Raw genomic sequence first — 20,540 nt, forward strand, 5'->3', positions numbered from 1 at the left:
ACCAGTACGTATCCAGTAAGACTGGTACAGTACTACCTGCTCATAAGGCAGCTGCTTATTTTCCTTCTTTCTTAGTCCGTTTACCCTCCAGGGTTGGTTTTTCCCTCGGACTCAGCGAGGTATCCCACCTCTACCGCCTCAAGGGCAGCGTCCTGGAGCGTGAGACTCTCAGTCTGGGGATACAACTCGGGAGGAGGACCAGTTTCTCACCCAGGCGGCGTTACCTACTATGCTGAATAGGGGGCTTATGGGGGATGGTAAGATTGGAAGGGATAGACAAGGAAGAGGGAAGGAAGCGGCCGTGGCCTCAAGTTAGGTACCATCCCGGCATTTGCCTGGAAGAGAAGTGGGAAACCATGGAAAACCACTTCCAGGATGGTTGAGGTAGGAATCGAACCCACCTCTACTCAGTTGACCTCCCTAGGCTGAGTGGAGACCGTTCCAGTCCTCGTACCAGTTTTCAAATTTCGTGGTAGAGCCGGGAATGGAACTCAGACCTCCGGGTATGGCAGCTAATCACACTAGCCACTACACCACAGAGGCGGACAACAATTTTTATAAATGACTAAAAATAGATAAATCTTTTAAACCTTAACAATGGAACACCATCGCCTCTTATCAGACTTTATAAGTACTCAACTCCTATTCTCTCAGTTGTACTAGCTACCTTTCCTTTCCTTCGTTCTTAACATTAAGGGGAAGAGAGTACTAAATATACACTTTCGTGGCATTCTTTCATCTATGGCAGAATTCAGCCGACACTATACTCTAGTAACACATGTACGGAGCAAGTTGGCTGTGCGGTTACGGGCGCGCAGCTGTAAGCTTGCATTCGGAAGATAGTGGGTTCGAACCCCAGTGCCGGCAGCCTTGAAGATGGTTTTACATGGTTTTCCCATCTTCACACCAGGCAAATGCTGAGGCTGTATTTAAAGCCACGGCTACTTCCTTCCCACTCCTAGCCCTTTTCTATCCAATTGTCATAAGACCTATCCGTGCAAATTTGTATTTTAAAATAATGCGCATGTCCCCTGCCGCCGCGGTCTCCGAGCCCACTCGATAGCACAGAATGTGCTGAACTCGCCATCTGCCCGATATTCTTCGAATTGAGGCTGCTTGTTCTATATTCGCTAAAAGTAACATTTTTTTCTCTGACTACTTCTATGAAACAATATTACTTACTTGTTTGTGTGTGAGTTGATCTCCGCAGGTAGACTGTGTGTGTCATCTCCATGGAAGAGCGCCTTTATATTCGCACAGGTAGGACAGGGGACTCCCAAATGTACGGCAGAATTTAGGGAACTCCTGAACCACTGCATTTCACAAGACAATAGGAATGTGATAAATTGAGCAATTGTCATTCAATATGGTAAGGAAGTAACCGGTAACATGTAAATTATCAGTGACGAACATTGATAAGGAACAACTCTCTCCTGACATAATAACTACTGAGATCGAGATAACTTGGAAAGGCGCCGCGACCTGTCATCAGGGAACCTATTATCTCTCAGAACATTTCTGATGACTTAAGCGCATTCCTCACTCAGTATGTCATTTTAGCTACTTCGAGAACGTTTTGTAACCACCATCGCTAATTTTTAATCATCCACGTTACGAATTTCACACAAAATTCGTTTTTGGAAAGGTTAAATCAGAATTTCTTTAACTGAAGACCTGCCCGGAACAAGGATGTGAGGAACAAATCAGTAACTTTTCAGGAGAGAGGAAGATTATTTTGGGGGCTTATTTCATTGGTATACAAGTGAACAAGTGAGTTTATCTGCTAAAATAATATTATAATATATTATAATATTATAATATATATACAGTATATAATATATAATATATATAATATATTATAATATAATAATATTTAATATATGAATAGGAAGTGATACAGTGGAAAATAATCTCCAAGAATATCTTACGTTTATATAAAACATAAGAGAAATCCTGTACATGTACTTGGAATACAAGTGATAGCAAATAATATTAGTTTAATAATAAAAATAACTTAAGGACAATAAAAAGTCAAGAAAATAAACAGTCCAAAAGAATTAGGGGGATATGTTTTGTAACGTCCGGTATGTGAACGTTAATTTGGTAGATGGGGTTCCAATGGTCGTACAGCATACCTTGCGACCTTAGCTACTCAGGGTATGTCACATCGAAGTTATACTCCATCTGTAGGCATAGCCATGCATTAAACTGTCAGGTGACCCCTCAAAACAAAGTGAATAGCGGTGCGTCCCTGTGTCTTTGTGAGCTACACAAACACTGCGGTCATTTGAGCACGTTGTACGTCAACCAGCACGTCCCATGAGACATCTTAACGAGATTCAAGTCGCAAGGGCCGTCACTTTCATCCAGGAAGGATGGACTTTACGTCGTGTTGCTGTGGATCTAAATGTATCTCCGTCAGTTATTCAATTCATGAGGAATCGCTGCAATGAGGCAGACCAGTTCACAAGGTGGGTTGGAAGGTCGTGGACGCATGTCAACCCGACAGGATGGCCGATATCTGACCATCTGTGCGTTGGGGCGTCGTTCCGTAACTGGCAGAGAACTGCAATAAGACCACAGGAGGGTCACTGGAGTCACGGTGTCTGACCAGACAGTAAGGAACAGGTTAAGAGAAGTGTCCTTACGACCCAGACGTCCTGTTCGAGTGCTCCGTTTAACTCAGCAACATCGCGTAGCTCGCCTTCTGTTTGCCCGTACCCACGTCAACTGGCAACTTCACCAATGGAGGCCTGTGTTGTTCGCAGACGAGTCCAGATTTCCCCTGACACAGCGTGATGGACGTCAACGTGTATAGAGATGCCGTGGTGAGTAGTACATGCCAAATGTTGTCCAGGAAGGCGACCGATTCGGACAAGGTTCTGTGATGATGTAGGCTGGCATCAGTATTGATGACCGTACGGATCGTGTCGTCATCCATGGTAATCTTACCGCTGCGAGGTACATCGAGCAGATACTGCTACAGCATGTGTTGGGTTGCTGCATACGGTGTTGGCCCTAAATTCGTACTCATGCACGACAATGCCAGGGCTCATGTAGCGCGCATCGCCAGAGCTGTCTGGCGAGAACTGGACATTCAAGAGATGGAATGGCCAGCAGTGAGTCCCGACCATAATCCCATCGAGCATGTACGGGATAGGCTTGGCATAAGTGTTCGTGGGCGTTCTGTTCCACAACAGACTCTCCAAGATCTCGAACAGGCTCTCATTGAAGAATGGGACCTAATACCGCAACATGACCTCCGTCGACTTATACGTAGCATGCTACGTAGGTGCCAAGCTGTGATAAATGCTCGTGGAGGACATACACCATACCGAAGCTCTCCAACTGTGGTAAATGTCCACCCTGGAAGACTGTTATCACTTTGTTTTCGCCCCTATTTGGACATTTCCGTTTGTGTTCTGAAAATGAACGCGAATACATCGATGTTCTTTTGTCTACTTCAACGGTAAAGAATAAAGGTTTAGTTGGTAATATACCTGGGTGTGAGGTATTGTTTTGTGGAGCACGGCATACGTTCCAAAACATGGTCGACTAATTTTTTAAACTGTGTATTTCAAAATATAGATAGAACACAAGCACTGATGTTCCATCCTTACACCTCGGACGACAAAGTTCTGCTGGCTGTAAAGTAGCTTTAAATTCAAGTGTAAGACATAAGATGACACCACAGCAGAGAGACCCTATTTCCACTGAAACCTCATTTTACAAAAAATAGCTGGTTACATCCTTTATTCCGGTGAAGTATTCAATTTTACTTACAACATTAGTAATCATAAAGTTAGAGAAGCCAGGGAAATTCCGAACTGTCTTATCAGTAGGGCCCCGATGTTTATGACCAAAAATGCATTAAAATATGCCAATAAATATGACTTAAAAGTTTCTTGGTGACATTCTCAAAATCTTGCCCTTGTTTAAATTATTAATATTATTATTATTATTATTAATATTATTTTGAAAATATACTATTAAAATCTAGAACATTCAATTCAATATTTTTTAAAATGCTATTTGTTTGGGGCGTCGACCTATAGAGATCTTTTGTCCCTACTTGCACCATGTGATATGAATCTGCGTGTAATAGGAATGGAGGAAGTGTAGTGTGTTGAATGTGAGGAAAGGAACGTCAAGGACGACACAAACACCAGTCCATAGGCCAGGGATATTAATCATTTACAATTAAAAACCCCTGACCCAGCTGGGAATCGAACACGGGGCCGGACCAATTCAATAATAATAAATAACTAATAATTTAATTATTATATTTTGAATTTATGCCCTTGCTGGGGACATGTAGTGTTTACAGTGCACTGGGCTAGAATAAATGTCTCAGTCTCATCAAATATCAAAGAAACTGGGGTATGAGCGATTCTAGTAATATCGTTCCTATAGTCCCTGCTATGAATGGTGTGAAAATATCGCTCATAGGTTCGGTTGATGCATGCATTTCAGTGGGCTTGGCAGACTGATATGTCATAGCAGTGGCTGGTTCGGTGAGGAAAGCAACGGGAAACTACCTCACTCCTCATTTCCCTAGTATGCCTCTTCAATGACACTTAAGCCATCTATGACAGCTGTTGGTCGAGCTGTGGAAGATCAAACCAGCCTTCGGGCTGAATACCCAACATACATACATTTTAAATTTATTTAATTACTCAATCCAGAGGTTAACTCTTGGCTCTGCAGAGAATGAAATAACTGTCACATTTCGAGGGGCGATCAGAAAGAATTACACATATTTTAAAGTTTTCAAACAGGAACGATGTTCTATTTTCACGCAACATTGACTTGTAAGGGGAAAAAGACCGCTCACATTCGTAGGATGTTATTGGGGCATATTTGAAATACGTTAGATCATTGCAGTTGATCTGAGACTCACTATTCTATAAAGCTTACACTCTTAATTCACACAAATATATGTTTCTAAGAAAGATAATTGTAAGAAATTACAGAAAATGTTAGGAGATGTGAAAAATCCGTCTTTGAAATAACTGAAAGGAGATATGCGAAAATAGAAAAAAAGATAAAAATATGGCAAAAATACGAAACTTCAGGGTAAATGTGAGCATAATATGAAAAATTACCGGAATGTGACAAAAAACGTTAAAAGCGCCAAAATATGACTTTATATGGCCCGTGAAAATTGCATAACTTTAGTCACTGCAGATAAAATTATACTTATCTTGTATTTTCCATGGAAAGAATATAAACAAATAAAATATGGCATGTCATAAAGATCCAGACCTTACTTATCAGTTGGTTTTATATTTAATCGCATTGCCAGTAACTTAATTTGTCGTACGATCATTGGTGACGACTGTATACTTAATCGAATGATCTCACACAAGTCTTTGTTATTTCATACATGGAAATAATTCAGATGTATTGTAAACATTCTTGGTCTTGTTTACTGCATTTGAGCTTTGGTAGTTTGCGTTTACTCGGTACTGATGTCGTCTTCTTCGGAATACATAGTTATTATTATTCTCGAGTGGAAAACATACAGTTAATGTACACGTCAGTTTGAATTATACAAAACATAACATGTGAGATCTTCATATAACACGTGTCCAGTGCAGTCGAACTGACCATCGGGTGCTGTAGCACGTGGTTCGTGTTTTGTTCTTGTCCACATTCACATCTTGTATCACTTGTGCTTCGAGTTATCCCTGGATTTTCCCTCTCCTGTTCAGGGACTTCCACACTAGCCAGCTTTCATTATGTCATGTTGGTAACTGTTCAGCTGCTGGTATCCATGCGCAGAGGTGAGGGAGTCCTCTTCTTCCACAGCTCCAGCCTTGTCTTCTCTGTTGAGATCTCCTCAGGCAGCGGTTGCTGAGGAAGACATGTCCATGCAGCGGGTAGGCGCTGGTCCCTGTTGCCAGCTACTTCTCTACGTACACGGGGTGGCCCCCGTAGCCCGCTCCCCCTCTGTGAGCATCGACTCAATCTACATGGCCTCCGACATGCTATTAATTTATATGAAGAAAGTGATAGCAGGGAAGAGTGGGAAGTGATACAAGGAGTAACTGCCGATTTCCGAGTTAGACTCGCTACCACGGCAAGAGTTTGTATTGGTTAGGTTGTGTTAAGGTGTGTTGAAGGGTGAGGGGAAAACCACATAGACAGAAAGATAAATTATACGCTCTCATTGCCTTACTATCCTCAACTTCGTGCGGACTGAATTTTACAGTACGTTTTGAAACACACTTTTAGCGGATTATTTTTACTGTTGGATGATAATTTCTAAAAACTTGCTCTAGTAACAATATGAGGATTGAATCACACAGCGCATCCGCAATCATTAGCAAGTTTGCGTTATGTTGAGAAGTTGAGTTTTGTAAAGTCGAATATGGAAGCGCTTCTGTGTGTTTAAGCCAAAGCATAAGCTTACTTAAATGGCATCCATAGTTCATTACAGCTTAAACTGTGAAAATGGCCCTTAGTGTCGAGGTTACGAACAGTGGAACCCTTAACCTTCTACTCCTTCATGCGATTTCATGGCCTACATAATGATGGATGTGTGTCTATTATTTTTAAAATTTTCGTTTTTGTTTGAAGATATGATATAAATCTTAAGTTAATTTTAATAATTAATGTGATTCGCTTTACGTCCCACTAACAACTTTTCCGGTTTTCGAAGAAGCCGAGGTGGCGGAAGTTAGTCTCACAGGACATCTTTGACGTGTCAGTAAATCTACTGACACGAGGCTGACATATTTTAGCACCTTCAACCACCATCGGACTGAGCCAGGATCGAACCTGTCTAGGTGGTGTCAGAAAGTTAGAGCCTCAACCGGCTGAGCCACTCATGCCGGCTCATTTAATGTTGTTCCTGTTCAATACATCTAAATAAATAATGATATTCATTATTTATCTACCACCTCTTTCTTTCTTTCTTTCTTTCTTTCTTTCTTTCTTTCTTTCTTTCTTTCTTAATCGGTTTACCCTCCAGGGTTGGTTTTTCCCACGGCCTCAAGGAAGGATCCCATCTCCACCGCCTCAAGGGCAATGTCCTGGAGCGTGAGACTTCGGGTCAGGGGAATACAATTGGGTAGGAGAACCAGTACCTCGTGCAGGTGGCCTCACTCGCTATGCTTGTAAGGTGGATGGGGGAGATCGGAAGGGATAGACGAGGAGGAGGGAAGGAAGCGGGCATGGTCTTAAGTCACGTGCCACTGCGGCATTTGTCTGGAAGAGAAGTGGGATACCACAGAAAACCAGTTCGAGGATGGCTGATGTGGGAATCGAACCGCCCTCTACTCAGTTGACCCCCCGAGGATGAGTGGACCCCTTTCCAGCCCTCGCACCACTTTTCGAATTTCGTAGCAGAGCCGGGAATCGAACTCGGCCTTGGGGGGTCGGAGGTGGTAGCTAGTCACGCTAACCACTACACCACAGAGGCGGACTTTTACCGCCTCTTTCGTTGCTAAATGTCGTGGATTTTAAGAGAAGCTGAAGTGTCTGAAATTTTCCCTGATGTCAAGTAGTAGCGATAATATTTGATGCCACAAACTTTAGAATACCCCCCTGAGGGTGGAGGCGGTAGAATAACACCCACGATATCCCCTGCCTGCCTAAGGGCCGACTTAAAGGGGCCCCTAAACTTTGGTCAACTCTTGTTCTTTTCTGACTCCGACGGTATTGGTTATCGATGCCTAAGAAGTCTTTCATTTTCCCGCCCTTCGTGGCCCTTGTCTTCCTTTGGCGGATATCTTCATTTTTCGAAGTGTCGGATCCCTTCCAGTTTCTCTCTCTGTTTAATGTTATATAGAAGGTGGTTGCGTACTTGCAGTTCCTCTTAAAACAATAATCACCAACCAACCAACCAACCAACCAACCTTAAGAATAGAAAGTAAACCTTGAACAAGTCACATTTATTTGTGATTTTTGATTTATTTATTTTAATTTTTTCTACTAAACTCAACTCAGTTTTTGGCAATGCGGAACTTTCTGGTAAAGTATACGCCTGTTGTCTTACAGAAGTGTAACTCATGGCGGATGAGTTTTAGCCTATAATTCTACCTTTACTTTTGTAGAATCATGTAATACGTTTTACAACACTGAATAGTGCTTTTTTAGATTAATAGGATGGGTTCGGGATTTTAGGAAAAAATACAATATTTTCTATAAAAATAATTTATTGGCGTGGTGGTTTATATAAAGTTGTATGATTCGGTAATATGAGATGCAATGACAATGAATTCAATAAATAGGTGATATGAATGGTAGTGGAATCACTTTTAGTGATTGAATGAATGAATGAATTAACTTAAAGTTTCCAATAAATTAGAAATACATTAAAATTGGCATTAACGTGTACTAATACAAGATCGAATACTAACACGCATCCAGATCTTTGTCTGGTATGCATCAGATTATCTCTGTTTAATACTAATTTACAAAAGTGATTTAATACACAGATAAGTTAAATACTTTGATCTCGAATATAAACAGTAATATCTTCAGTTCGGTACTCAGTACTACAACAAATAAATTAGGTAATAAATAAATAACTATCAATCAGATCTCTAATATTTACATCATCTTATAATATATACATATATAATACTTGGCTAGCTGAACACAATTACCTGGTCCCATGTATAAGAGAATCAGATTACTAGGGACAGGTTTTAAGGTATCAGGCCTAAAAGCTTATAAAAACATTCTCAATGAGTGAATGACATTAGCAATAATTGTCACTTAATGGTTCCAAGTTTTAGTTCCCGATAATGCTAAATTGAGAGATTATTTATATGTTTCAGTCTTAGAAAAACAACATGATGGCTTTAATGAAGCCGACTGTTACAGAGAGATAGTTAAATATATAACTTACTACATCTCTAATACAAATATCGACAGCTGTATGTAAGATTTGAGGATGAAGAATGACGGGATGAAATTTCTTTCTGCGATATTCGTTTTTTTACCTAAATGTTCAGAGCACCTAATAATCTACACTAAATGCAGTGATCAAATATGGCCATTGATAATACACTGGGTGGATCTGAAATGAATTCGGATATTTTAGGACGTTGTTGGATGTACTACTCCGTATAAAAATATAGGAACATTCTTCTATTTGAGCAACAGCTTTCAGATAAAGAGATCTTCCTTTCACTAAAAAACGATTAGCCCAATAGTACTTTTATTCGACTACTTGCGGGGAATGTGAATTAATAGTTTCCAAGGGATGAGCCTAAAAATCTCTTCTTAACACCATCTCAATTATTCTTATTTCATTGCTTAAATATTATATGTTTCATCAAGGACACCATATGAGATTAATTTATTAATCAATTAAATTCGCAAAGAAAATTACGTTTGAACCAACCATTCTCGTAATATGAAACTGCAAATATAAGACAAATTTGAATTCTATTCTTCCAAAAACATTGCTCAAACAGAAAGGTGTCGTTATGGTTTAGTATCTCCGAAACGAAATTATCCGAACTTATTCCAAATTCATCCATGACAACTAACTAGAAAACTACTTTCAAATTCATTCCATCATACGTGGTACCACTACTCAGCGATGTGAACGTGCTTTAAATAATAATTATATAAAATACTGTGTAAGCGTAAAGTTCATGGATTCTATCTATTCACAACCTGGAATCCACATTTCGTTCCTATCCTGAGGAAATGCGAGAATAAAACACCATATCGAGGTTAGTGCGTAAATGCTGAGGTAAAAGTTCATGAGAAGATGGAATCTTCTGCTTCTTTGGTTCTTTCTCTCCCTGTCCTTTAGAACGCGGCAGCTGGAGTATTAGTGTTCTTGTTAAGACTCCAGTTGTCGGACATGTTGCCTTGTGGCTCTTTGGTCTTCTGCAGTCGGAAGTTCCACAGCCTGATGCAAGTTTCTCGAGACCTATTTCAGAGTACAGTCTTGTGACGGACGGAAGTCTTCTCTGGGGGATACAACGACTGGAGGGTTAGGGGACACCAACACTCCAGTTGTCCCGGTAACAGCCAGTTGGGAAGCTCTTTCAGAGAACAGGCTTGTGGCGATAAGTTTCGAGATCTGCACACTGCTACGCCGATCAGGTAGCTGCCAGTGGAAATCAGAACCTTCTAGATATCGATCAGGGAGGCACACTCTTGACCTTGTTGCATTTTGTAGGCAGTTTCTTTGAGACGACTTGCCTCATGATCTTAGTCCAGTCGTCGAGGAAGCGTCCGTATTTGCTTATAACACCCCAATCCCGCACCTTGAGATGTGAGTGGTCTGGATTGACCTCCCACTGTTCCTCCGGTAAGATTTCTACTGTTGCATCTTCTGGAATTTCAATGCCGAGATTGATAAGGGCAGTCCATGTTTCACAGAGCACAGACTTATGATGTCTTGATAATGTTTCCAGCAATTCAGTCCTCTTCTTAATGAAATTTCCATCCTCGATGTGCGTCTTTCCAGACAGACGCATAGCTTCAAAAGTTATGGAGTAGTTCTGTAAAGCCTTGTAGAACCTAGGCAGTGCTTTAGATATCTGTAACAAAAGAGAAACAATTTTTAGTTACAATTTGCAATTGTAAAATTATAAAAAAATACATAACAATGTTGTAAAAGACTTGGCAATAATTTATTCAACTTTACTATTATAGTAGGGTCGGATATTCCATTTGATTTTTAGCATCGTTATGCAATAGACATTAACAGTACTCCAGAAACCGACATTTTAAAGAGTGGATTTGAAATCGATATAAGGGCAGTAAAGTCATAATCCGATTAAATTCTATTTTTTTATTTTGAAAATGAAAATGAAAACCCATTGCCTGTTTGCAGTCATTCCACCGGGTCAGGAACGGAATGAATGAAGCCCCCAACTAGAGCTGCCGAAGCCTGTCGCACTCCTCTGGGGCAATGGTTAATGACTGACAGATGAAATGAAGTGATACTGGAGAGTGTTGCTGGAGTGTCCTGTCCCGCCTGCACTTTGTCCAGCAAAAAATCACTTGGAGTGACAGGAATTTGAACCACGGAACCCAGCAGTGAGAGGATGCGCTGCTATAAGTATTAGTCAGTAAAAATCGTATCAATGAACGTTTTGGAACCTATGAGGAACTCCTTATAGTACAGTAGCCAAGAAAGACTACAAGGAGCATCTAACTGCTGAAATGAAATGGTGTATGGCTTTTAGTGAGGACAAGTTCGGCTCGCCTGCTGCAGGTCTTTTGATTTGGCTCCCATAGGCGACCTGCGTGCTGTGGTGAGGATGAAATGATGATGAAGACGACACATACACCCAGCCCCTGTGTCAGCGAAATTAATCATTTATGGTTGAAATTCCCGAACCTGCCAGGAATCGAACCCGAGACCCCTGTGACCAAAGGCCAGCACGCTAATCATTTAGCCATGGAGCCGGACATCTAACTACTGTTAACGAGCCGTTCAAGGTCGCTTACCCAATGCCCTTGTATATCCAAATTAAATGTCTTGCAAGGGTTGTGAGGTAAATGAGTAATGGTTCCTATCAACAACCCTAATACCTCGAATGTATGTATGTTCAGTCTGTCAGCGCTTCCGCTGGTGGGATCCTCAACAGCTCTGCCATCAGCTGTCATAGATGGCTTAGGCATCAGTGAACAGGCGTACTAGGGAAATGAGGAGTGAGGTAGTTTCCCGTTGCTTTCCTCACCGAGCCAGAGTTGCTATTACTTATCAGTCTGCCAAGCCCACTGAAATGCATACACTAACCGACCCTATGAGCAACATTTTCACACCATTCATAGCAGGGACTGGCTGCATAAGGATTGGCATTACTAGCATCGCTCATACCTCAACCACTTTCATATTGTCAATGCCAAGGATAAGACAGAGACAGATCTATGAAAGTAACAAAATTGCTCTAGCTTACACCAGAAGACATAGTGCACTGAAAACACTACGTCCTGCCAGCAAAGGCATAATACCTCTAAAGTAGAGAAATATGGAACTGTTAATATTGATTAAATTTTCGAGGACAATGATTATTATAACCAAGTTCTCATTCTTGCTTGAGGCAATCTTTCTTCCTCAAATATGAGTGTGGAGCTCATAAAACGAAATTAATGTAACTTGGTTATTGGTTAGCGCTTTTGGCCTTCTCCTTTGTAAGGGATCCCCGCCCAGCCTATGGACTACGGAAGTTAAGCGATCTGCCCTACGAACCAATTTCCAATGTCGCCCATGACCTTAAATCTACGCTGTTCCAATCCATTGGCTAATCTAAAAAGTTGGACAGAACGGTAAATAGATCCTGGAATTATCGCTCAGCATTCATGAAAGGATTTCGCTAAGATATTTATAAAAATTATCATCATAATCAAATATAAAGTGCTGCTGCAATTTAACTGGAAAACAAGTAACTTGTCGGACATATCACAGCACCTGTTACAAGGGATTATTATTATTATTATTATTATTATTATTATTATTATTATTATTATTATTATTATTATTATTATTATCATTATGTCCGACTCGTTGGCTGAATGGCCAGCGTACTGGACTTCGGTTCAGAGGGTCCCGGGTTAGATTTGAACCTGACTAGAAACAGCCTCACGAAATTTATTATTATTATTATTATTATTATTATTATTATTATTATTATTATTATTATTCTCCTACCGCTTTTCCCATGCCTGAGAGGTTGCGGGTGCGAACTGTGTAGCACATGTGGATTGGCCCTGTTTTACAGCGGGATGCCCTTCCTGACGCAACCCTATGAGGAGGGGTGTAATCACTATAGTCTGTTTCTTTGGTGATTGGTAGTTTGGTGTGCTGCCTGAATATTAAGAGGAGTGTGTTGGAACAAACAAAAACAGCCAGTCCTCAAGCCAGGAGATTTAACCAAACGCGAGCGATTAATATCCCCGACGTGGCCGGGAATCGAACGCGGGGTCCTTTGAATCTAAGACCTTAACGCTAACCCAGTCAGCCAAGGAATCTGACATTATTATTATTATCATTATTAGAGTCGTCAGTCCCCAGGCTGGTTTGATGCAGCCCTCCGTGCAACCCTATCTCGTGCTAATCTTTTCTTTTGTACGTAACCACTACGTCTTACATCTGCTTGTCATATTCATGCCTTGGTCTACCCCTGCCGTTCTTATCGCCTACAATTCCCTCAAAAGGTAACTGAATAAGTCATCGGTTTCTTAAGGTATGACCTAACATTCTACCTTGTCATCTAGTCAAATTTATCCAAATCGATCTCCTCTCCCCAATTCGATTCAATATCTCTTCATTCGTGATTCGATCAACTCATCTCACCTTCAGAATTCTCCTGTAACACCACACGTCAAAAGCTTCTATTCCCTTCCTTTCTGAGGTAGTTACCGCCCATGTGACACTTCCATATAATGCCACATTCCACGAATTATTATTATAACTGGAGGCTGAGCTTCGAAGCCTAGTGGATCCTTGCTTGATATTTTTATTTCAAAATTCACGTGACATCAGGAAAGGCGACCGACCTTAAACCACCGGTCAAAACCCAAATTAACCTCATTGCCACCTGCGACTTAAAGATTAATTGGGATAAGCTGAAGAAAATTATTATAATTTTTTTTTTGCTAGGGACTTTACGTCGAACCGACACAGATAGGTCTTATGGCGACGATGGGATAGGAAAGGCCGAGGAGTTGGAAGGAAGCAGCCGTGGCCTTAATTAAGGTAAAGCCCCAGCATTTGCCTGGTGTGAAAATGGGAAACCACGGAAAACCATTTTCAGGGCTGCCGATAGAGGGATTCGAACCTACTATCTCCCGGATGCAAGCTCACAGCCGCGCGCCTCTACGCGCACGGCCAACTCGCCCGGTGTTTTTATTATTATTATTATTATTATTATTATTATTATTATTATTATTATTATTATTATTATTATTATTATTATTATTATTATTTGTTCATAAAGATATATAAAAATGTTATCACATTTGTTATACTTTTGTAAATATGAATGCTTCTAAAATGAAAATTGAAATTAGTGAGTAAAAGTTAGGGTTATTATTTCCAGAAACTTACCCTTTGTTTTCCTTGGAGACACAGCACGTGTTCGGTGTACCACCTGTAGTTGTTCTGCGGTAACCAGTCGTAGTTGTAAGTAAAACCATGAGTTTCCAACTGAAATCAAGAACATCAATAATGAGTTAAATGTTTCCCAAAAGGCACTGTTAAATAAATTATGAGAAATTGGGAGTCGAATGAAGGAATAATGGAAGGTTTCTCTACACATTTAACACTACTATAACATATTGGAAGCACTTCGAAGTAGAAGAAAATAACAGCTGATGAGTAACTCAAACAGACCTATTTTAATATTCACTGGATTGATCAAATGAATCGTATTTCAATCGTGAAATTTATAATAACTACAATTTGAGGTACCCCCCAAGATCCTAATATTGGAGCTGAATACATCAGGTGAGAATTAGAGAATTGATAGTGAAAGTGTCATATACTGCTTGGCATTAGAAGAAATATTGCCTTCTAAGTAAACAAGTAGAAGTAAGTTCAAGTTCTTGCGAGTGATTTGCAAGTTTATTGATGAATTATTATGAGGAGCAAATACTGAAGTCACACAAAGTTTAGTGAAAAATTCATTTAAGGAAAGGATGAAAGATGTGGAGAAGTAAGTTAACAAAACTTTCTACGGAAGTGTTAATTTACCAAACCCTTAGGTCAGAATGTTATCAGATGATTTTTGAACAGTGGAAAAATGTAAACCGTATTAATGTACGTAATAAATAGAGGCTCTCGATTTCAATCGCATGAAACACATAATTACCTACTTATTAAAATAAAAGAATAGCAAGATGATATACTGGCTTCCTGTCGGACAGGTAACATGATGTAAGTTATAATTTTTAACCTGCCGATCACTTGAAGATGTTAATTTGAGAGTGGTATACTTCTAAAATTCATGCTGCAGATGAAAAAGGGTTGCTCAACACTAATTTGGTATCCATTCTTACTCCGAACATCAGAATTCCTCGGGCACATATTGTAACAGCGGGTTCAGAGGGGCGTCACGAAAATGTTTGAAAACGAGAAACGAACCATGTTTCTTCCAATTACACAGCTTATGTATAAAATATATATTACTCAACGGATTCGACATAGAAATAATAATAATAATAATAATAATAATAATAATAATAATAATAATAATAATAATAATAATAATAATAATAATAATAATAATAATAATATCTTTGGGCTTGGTAGTCAACTGCAAGTCTGACTTCACACAACTTTGGTGACTTGCTCGTCAAATAAGCACGTCCCATTCTCCCTATCCGTGAAAGAAGTAAGCAAAGTCATCTCCGTGCAGGTCATGAAGGTCTTTGGAGGGTTGGAAGGTACCCTCGGCACCGTGTTTGGCTCTACGCCCAGCCGCCGAGGAATGAACCTGGTACTTATATTTGGTGAACCTCAGGAAGTGGAAATCTCGTTTCTTAAATGCGTCGACTTCCTGACGGGGAATCGAAGAATCGAACCCACGTCCTTCCGAGTGAACCGCATCGGCCAGGCACCCCCTCGCTACCAGTGAGCACTGCTACAGACAGCGCTACTACAGTAGATGGATTGCAACACCGAGATATTAGTATATTTTAAAGAGAACATCTAATGTGTTCAACAGGTTGCTTTGCTTGTTGACATGAACAACTATGGCTTTCGCTGCCTTCAAAACTACACTGCCCTTAACCGTAAAGCAACGCGTATTCGACATTCACCAGCCCTATGATATTTATTATTGTATTTCTCCGCGATAACATGAGCAATCATTCAGCGTTCTGGTCTAGTGAAGAGTAACCCTATTTCCACCTGCAACGGGTAGTTTACTCTGGGTGTGGACCAATGACACCACCCACCTCCTTCCTGCCATTCTACACTATAAAGAGTCGTTACTTACAACTCCATATAAGTCCTTGGTGAGTTTCCTGCCCGCGTTCGTGTAGTACGAATATGCTGTCCTCAGCTGCTTTTTAACTCGCTTCACTGTCTTGGGTGGATGGCGATGTTGAGGATGTGGGGCTCCAGGATTCTTGCTTGGCGCCGCCACTCCACACGGCTGCTGCCACTGGGTCACTCTAAGATCGACTGCAGCAGGAGCGGGAGCTGTTAGAGACTGGCGCACCAGCACGGAGGCGGTGAGAACGATGGCCAGGGAAAGCGCTGCCACAGAATCTGCAAACAAAATACATTTGAGTAATTAACAAGACTCAAACTTTTCTCCTCAGAGACATAACAAATTCATGAAAATTAGTTTAATTCTAAAATTAAAAAGATGTATTTCGGAAAGTTAAATTTAAAGAAAAAAATTATGCAAAGTGGACAGTGTCTTAGAGCTTGCAGTAATTCGAAAATTTGTGTAACGAAATTGAATAATTTAACAAAATGTGTGATGAAAGTGCAACCTAGCAACCGTGCAGGCTGTCATATAAAGTATTGTTACCTAGCAACCGTGCAGGCTGTCATATAAAGTATTGTTACCTAGCAACCGTGCAGGCTGTCATGCAAAGTATTGTTACCTAACAACCGTGCAGGCTGTCATATAAAGTATTGTTACCTAACAACCGTGCAGGCTGTCATATAGAGTATTGTTACCTAACAACCGTACAGGCTGTCATGTAAAGTATTGTAACCTACCAACCGTGCAGGTTGTGATGTAAAGTATTGTAATCTAGCAACCGTGCAGGCTGTCATATAAAGTATTGTTACCTAGCAACCGTGCAGGCTGTCATATAAAGTATTGTTACCTAGCAACCGTGCAGGCTGTCATGCAAAGTATTGTTACCTAACAACCGTGCAGGCTGTCATAGAGAGTATTGTTACCTAACAACCGTACAGGCTGTCATGTAAAGTATTGTAACCTAGCAACCGTGCAGGTTGTGATGTAAAGTATTGTAATCTAGCAACCGTGCAGGCTGTCATATAAAGTATTGTAACCTAGCAACCGTGCAGGCTGTCATGTAAAGTATTGTAATCTAGCAACCGTGCAGGGTGTGTCTTATGGCTGGCGATCATCTGAAATTAGCAGCCGCTGATGGATGGCCATGACTGAGAGACATACAAGACACGCTTATGATCACTTGATTTTTCATTGGGATATTTGACGCCATTTTTCTTGTTTAAAATACTACGAATCTCCTCGTTAATGGTGAAGTGTAGAATGCAAATAGCTACAGCAATTATCTTACACTAAAACACATAATATAAATAAATGTCATATTTTTATTTTGCAATAACTGTTTTTTTTCTTTTTTGCTAATGGTTTTACGTCGCACCGACACAGATAGGTCTTTTGCCCAATAACTGTTTATTGCGGTTGAAAGAAGACAGACGTTCAAAAATAAATTTTAGTAGATTGCTAGGAACAATTTTCATTCCAGCAGGAAAAGCAGATTAGTCCAACCGCTACTTAATGTACCCTAGTATACATCTTCACGTATAAAAATTTAAAAATCAGTTGCTCAATTTCAGACCAGCCTTAACGTGGTACAGTCACTAGCAAGTATGCGAAACAATTAATAGCCCCCATTTGACCAAAATCAATGGTGCTTCAGGATGATGATTATGAATTAAATATTTCTTGATCGAGATCGCCCTTGAACTGCATTTTACCTTCCCCACACGTCAACTCCTCTAAGACTGTATCCCATTTGGTAATTTTGTTGACGTATTTATAAGTGCATGTCTCCAGTAGCCAGCATTTATTGATACCGTTGGTAGTACGTATTCTGAACCGAGAGGAAAATAAATCTGTTTTATAACCCTATCAATACCGAAATTTGAACCTTTGATTTTTGAGTTGGTCCTATCGTGGAACATAATTCAAAACGAAATGTGCACTTTGGTTGATGAAATAGTGGGAGTAAAATTGTAATATAATTAATAGCAACAGTAGAACTTGTCAAATCCCATAGATAATGCAGTACATGGAAATTAAATCACCGGCAACTCATTCGTATCACAGGCACGAATTACAATATTGCCAGTTTTTTTGTAATTACGTATTTTTTCTTAATTTACTATAATTTAATGTGCTATCGAATACAACAGCCATCATTTATAAAATATAACTGTGATATTCTACGCCAAAATCTTCCATTTCAAGGAATATTTGATAAGTCAATTGAAAATTGTCAGTGTAGGAATTCAAGTGTCTTGAAATTCGTGAATTAGGTCCAATATCACATTAAACGAAATATGTAATATTAGAGATGCACTCGAAATGAATATTGATTTTTGATTGCTTAAAAGCCATAAAATTCAACACTACTTAGTTTCATTTGTACGAAACGCTGCCCCTTGTTATGAACCGCCGTCTTTTAAACTTAAGGTAGATATAAAAATATAATCAAACTTATATTACATATTCTAACTAAGAAAAAACTCCTCATAGAATATATTTCACTTTCAATGATCCCAGATAACTTATATCTTTCAAAATATTTTAAGAGCTGATAAATTCGTTAAGAATTTTCAGCACCTCACAACTTGTATTTCGCAGTCTTTCGATTTTTTAAATTGACACCACAATTTTGCTACGGATGGAAGACTCTGCACAACAGTAAGATAATATTTTTGAACTTAAAACCATTGAGATTTTCGGAGAAGCCGAAATGCTGGAAATTTTGTCGCACAGAAGTTATTTTACGTACGGGAACTGGTCTGTTTGAGCACATTCGAATACCATCGGACTGAGCCGCACTCGGACCCGTCAAGCACTCCGCACAGCACCATACAACACGTCCTTCTTCATGATCCTTTCCGCTAGTTCAGCTACGTTGCGACATCCACTTAAAGAAGTCTTTGACCGTCAGCTGTACTCACATCCTGCTCCTTAGAATGATGGAAGCATACTGATAAGAAGTAGTCGCTTCGTTATCGTGCTTCAAAACTAGCGGGCATACACCCCTGCGCTGATTACAGCGACGAGGCTTGCTGCGGTCAAGTGAGAAACTAGTAGAATGTGGGACAGAGAGAGTCAATCAGAAGCGCCACAGCCGGCAGTGGAGCGGACTGCAACTAGACGCGCCAAACACGAAACAAGAAGTCACAGTGACAACCAACTGCACGTGTTGTTTAACCACTCAAAAACGAATTATGAAGATCAGTCACTCTCTAATGTCAATACATTCAACGAGATGCGTTTATAATCGAAAACTATAACATATTCAAGATAATCTTGGAGCTGAAAGTCACTGAAATATGATTTAAAAATCCATTTGTTCTGCTAATAAAATTTTGAAATAACTGAGGCACATAAAACCAAACAAAGCTAACATAACTTGTCCCTAAATACCATTACTCGCGAATTAAATCATTTCAACGGAGAAAATCCATTAGGAAACATTATAAGATACTGCATGGTAACTCCGCAATGTTCGGTGTTTGTGTGATATAAGTCCTCGCCACGATTCGACAAGTTAAAACTTGCCCTTAAACCGTTAGTAAAATTCGAAAATTTTACCACTGAATCTAAAAGAAATGCCGGTATTATCACGTTGGTGTCCTGCAATATTATATAATAAAATCGACTAGTTACCTGTTATTGCTGTCATGATTGCGAAATTTGAGGTAATCCGGACTTTGATGATGTGATATTCTGTAACACTCACACACACACACACTATAACACACTGTCCTGTTCTGTTCTCTGACTAGTGTTGCACTCGAGTTCCTTGCCAGGATTGACTTCGCCCTTCTTAAGACACACAATATATAGAGTGGGGATGACGGTCAGGATTCCCCAAGTTCCCCTCTCTCCTCTCCCACCTAGTTCTCGGTTTCTCTGAAGTCAAGAGTGACGTCACTTATCTCGCTTACTACAACACACAGAGCCGAGCCCCGCGCACCGGCGTATCAACAGCGTGGTCTGGTCACAAACCTCCATTCACTAAATCGGCTTGTGTCATTAAGTTGAGGCTGCTCCGGCCTAGTGACGTCGGTCTTCGCCGAGGAGTGCCGCCACTTGTGCAACAATGCGGAGCATCTTTAACAAGTGCTTTATTTACCGCATGATTTCGAACTGACGTGTCGTACATTCTTTACGCAACGCCCTGAAGGTCACTCGTTCGAATCCTGATACGGTGCTCCGTGTTCGTATGTCCGTCCAACTCTAGGGTAGGCAAATACAAACATTTTTAGTTCTCCAGACCAATAATGAGCATTTTGCAAGCTTAGTAGTTAACCGCAACATTTCTTTTCTTATTCAACGTCATATCTATACTTACGTGGTCATTTTTTAGTAATTTATTATCAGAAGTATTTAGTTAAGTTTCATAAAGTATTGGTACAAGTAGGTGTCTTGGATGTTTTTTATATTGATTGATGTGTTTTTCATACTTTTATTCTTATCTTACCTATTTTTCTTCTTCGTTATGCCCATTCAAAGAGCGTGTTTGAATTTGTTCGTTGGCCTGATGGTTTTCTCCTTCTTATCCTCCCAATACCTCTTCATGAATGCACCGTGTTGCATCTTGCGTTCTGTGGACCACTTCCTACCGGTATAGCTGGGGGACTG

At 40.1% G+C, this 20,540-nt stretch overlaps 1 protein-coding gene across 2 annotated transcripts; it reads right to left on the bottom strand.

The window, feature by feature from the left end:
* Positions 1–8,168: 8,168 nt before the first annotated feature.
* Positions 8,169–19,699, bottom strand: LOC136878754 (uncharacterized). Of its 2 annotated transcripts, none has more exons than XM_067152212.2 (4): positions 19,563–19,699; positions 15,924–16,198; positions 14,033–14,131; positions 8,169–10,514 (listed from the first exon to the last, which is right to left on the bottom strand). In XM_067152212.2, exons 1-4 carry the CDS (start codon positions 19,576–19,578, stop codon positions 10,113–10,115), a joined length of 792 nt encoding a protein of 263 aa, XP_067008313.1. In that variant the 5' UTR covers positions 19,579–19,699; the 3' UTR covers positions 8,169–10,112. The 2 variants fall into 2 exon arrangements, with proteins under 2 accessions (XP_067008313.1, XP_068085138.1); XM_068229037.1 differs by lacking the exon at positions 19,563–19,699 and adding an exon at positions 18,676–18,848.
* Between the last annotated feature and the right edge of the window lie 841 nt (positions 19,700–20,540).

Source organism: Anabrus simplex, chromosome 8 (genome assembly GCF_040414725.1).
Source record: "Anabrus simplex isolate iqAnaSimp1 chromosome 8, ASM4041472v1, whole genome shotgun sequence".
Classification (NCBI taxonomy): domain Eukaryota; kingdom Metazoa; phylum Arthropoda; class Insecta; order Orthoptera; family Tettigoniidae; genus Anabrus; species Anabrus simplex.

Bases quoted from the DNA above. Each gene is read 5' to 3' on its own strand.
- LOC136878754 (XM_068229037.1), bottom strand. From the start codon at position 18,757: ATGGTGCTGTGCGGAGTGCTTGACGGGTCCGAGTGCGGCTCAGTCCGA. The intron at 16,199-18,675 runs GTACGTAAAATA...TTTTGTTTGCAG, and splicing joins GCTCAAACAGACCAGTTCCC to ATTCTGTGGCAGCGCTTTCC. The intron at 14,132-15,923 runs GTAAGTAACGAC...TCTTGATTTCAG, and splicing joins CCAAGGACTTATATGGAGTT to TTGGAAACTCATGGTTTTAC.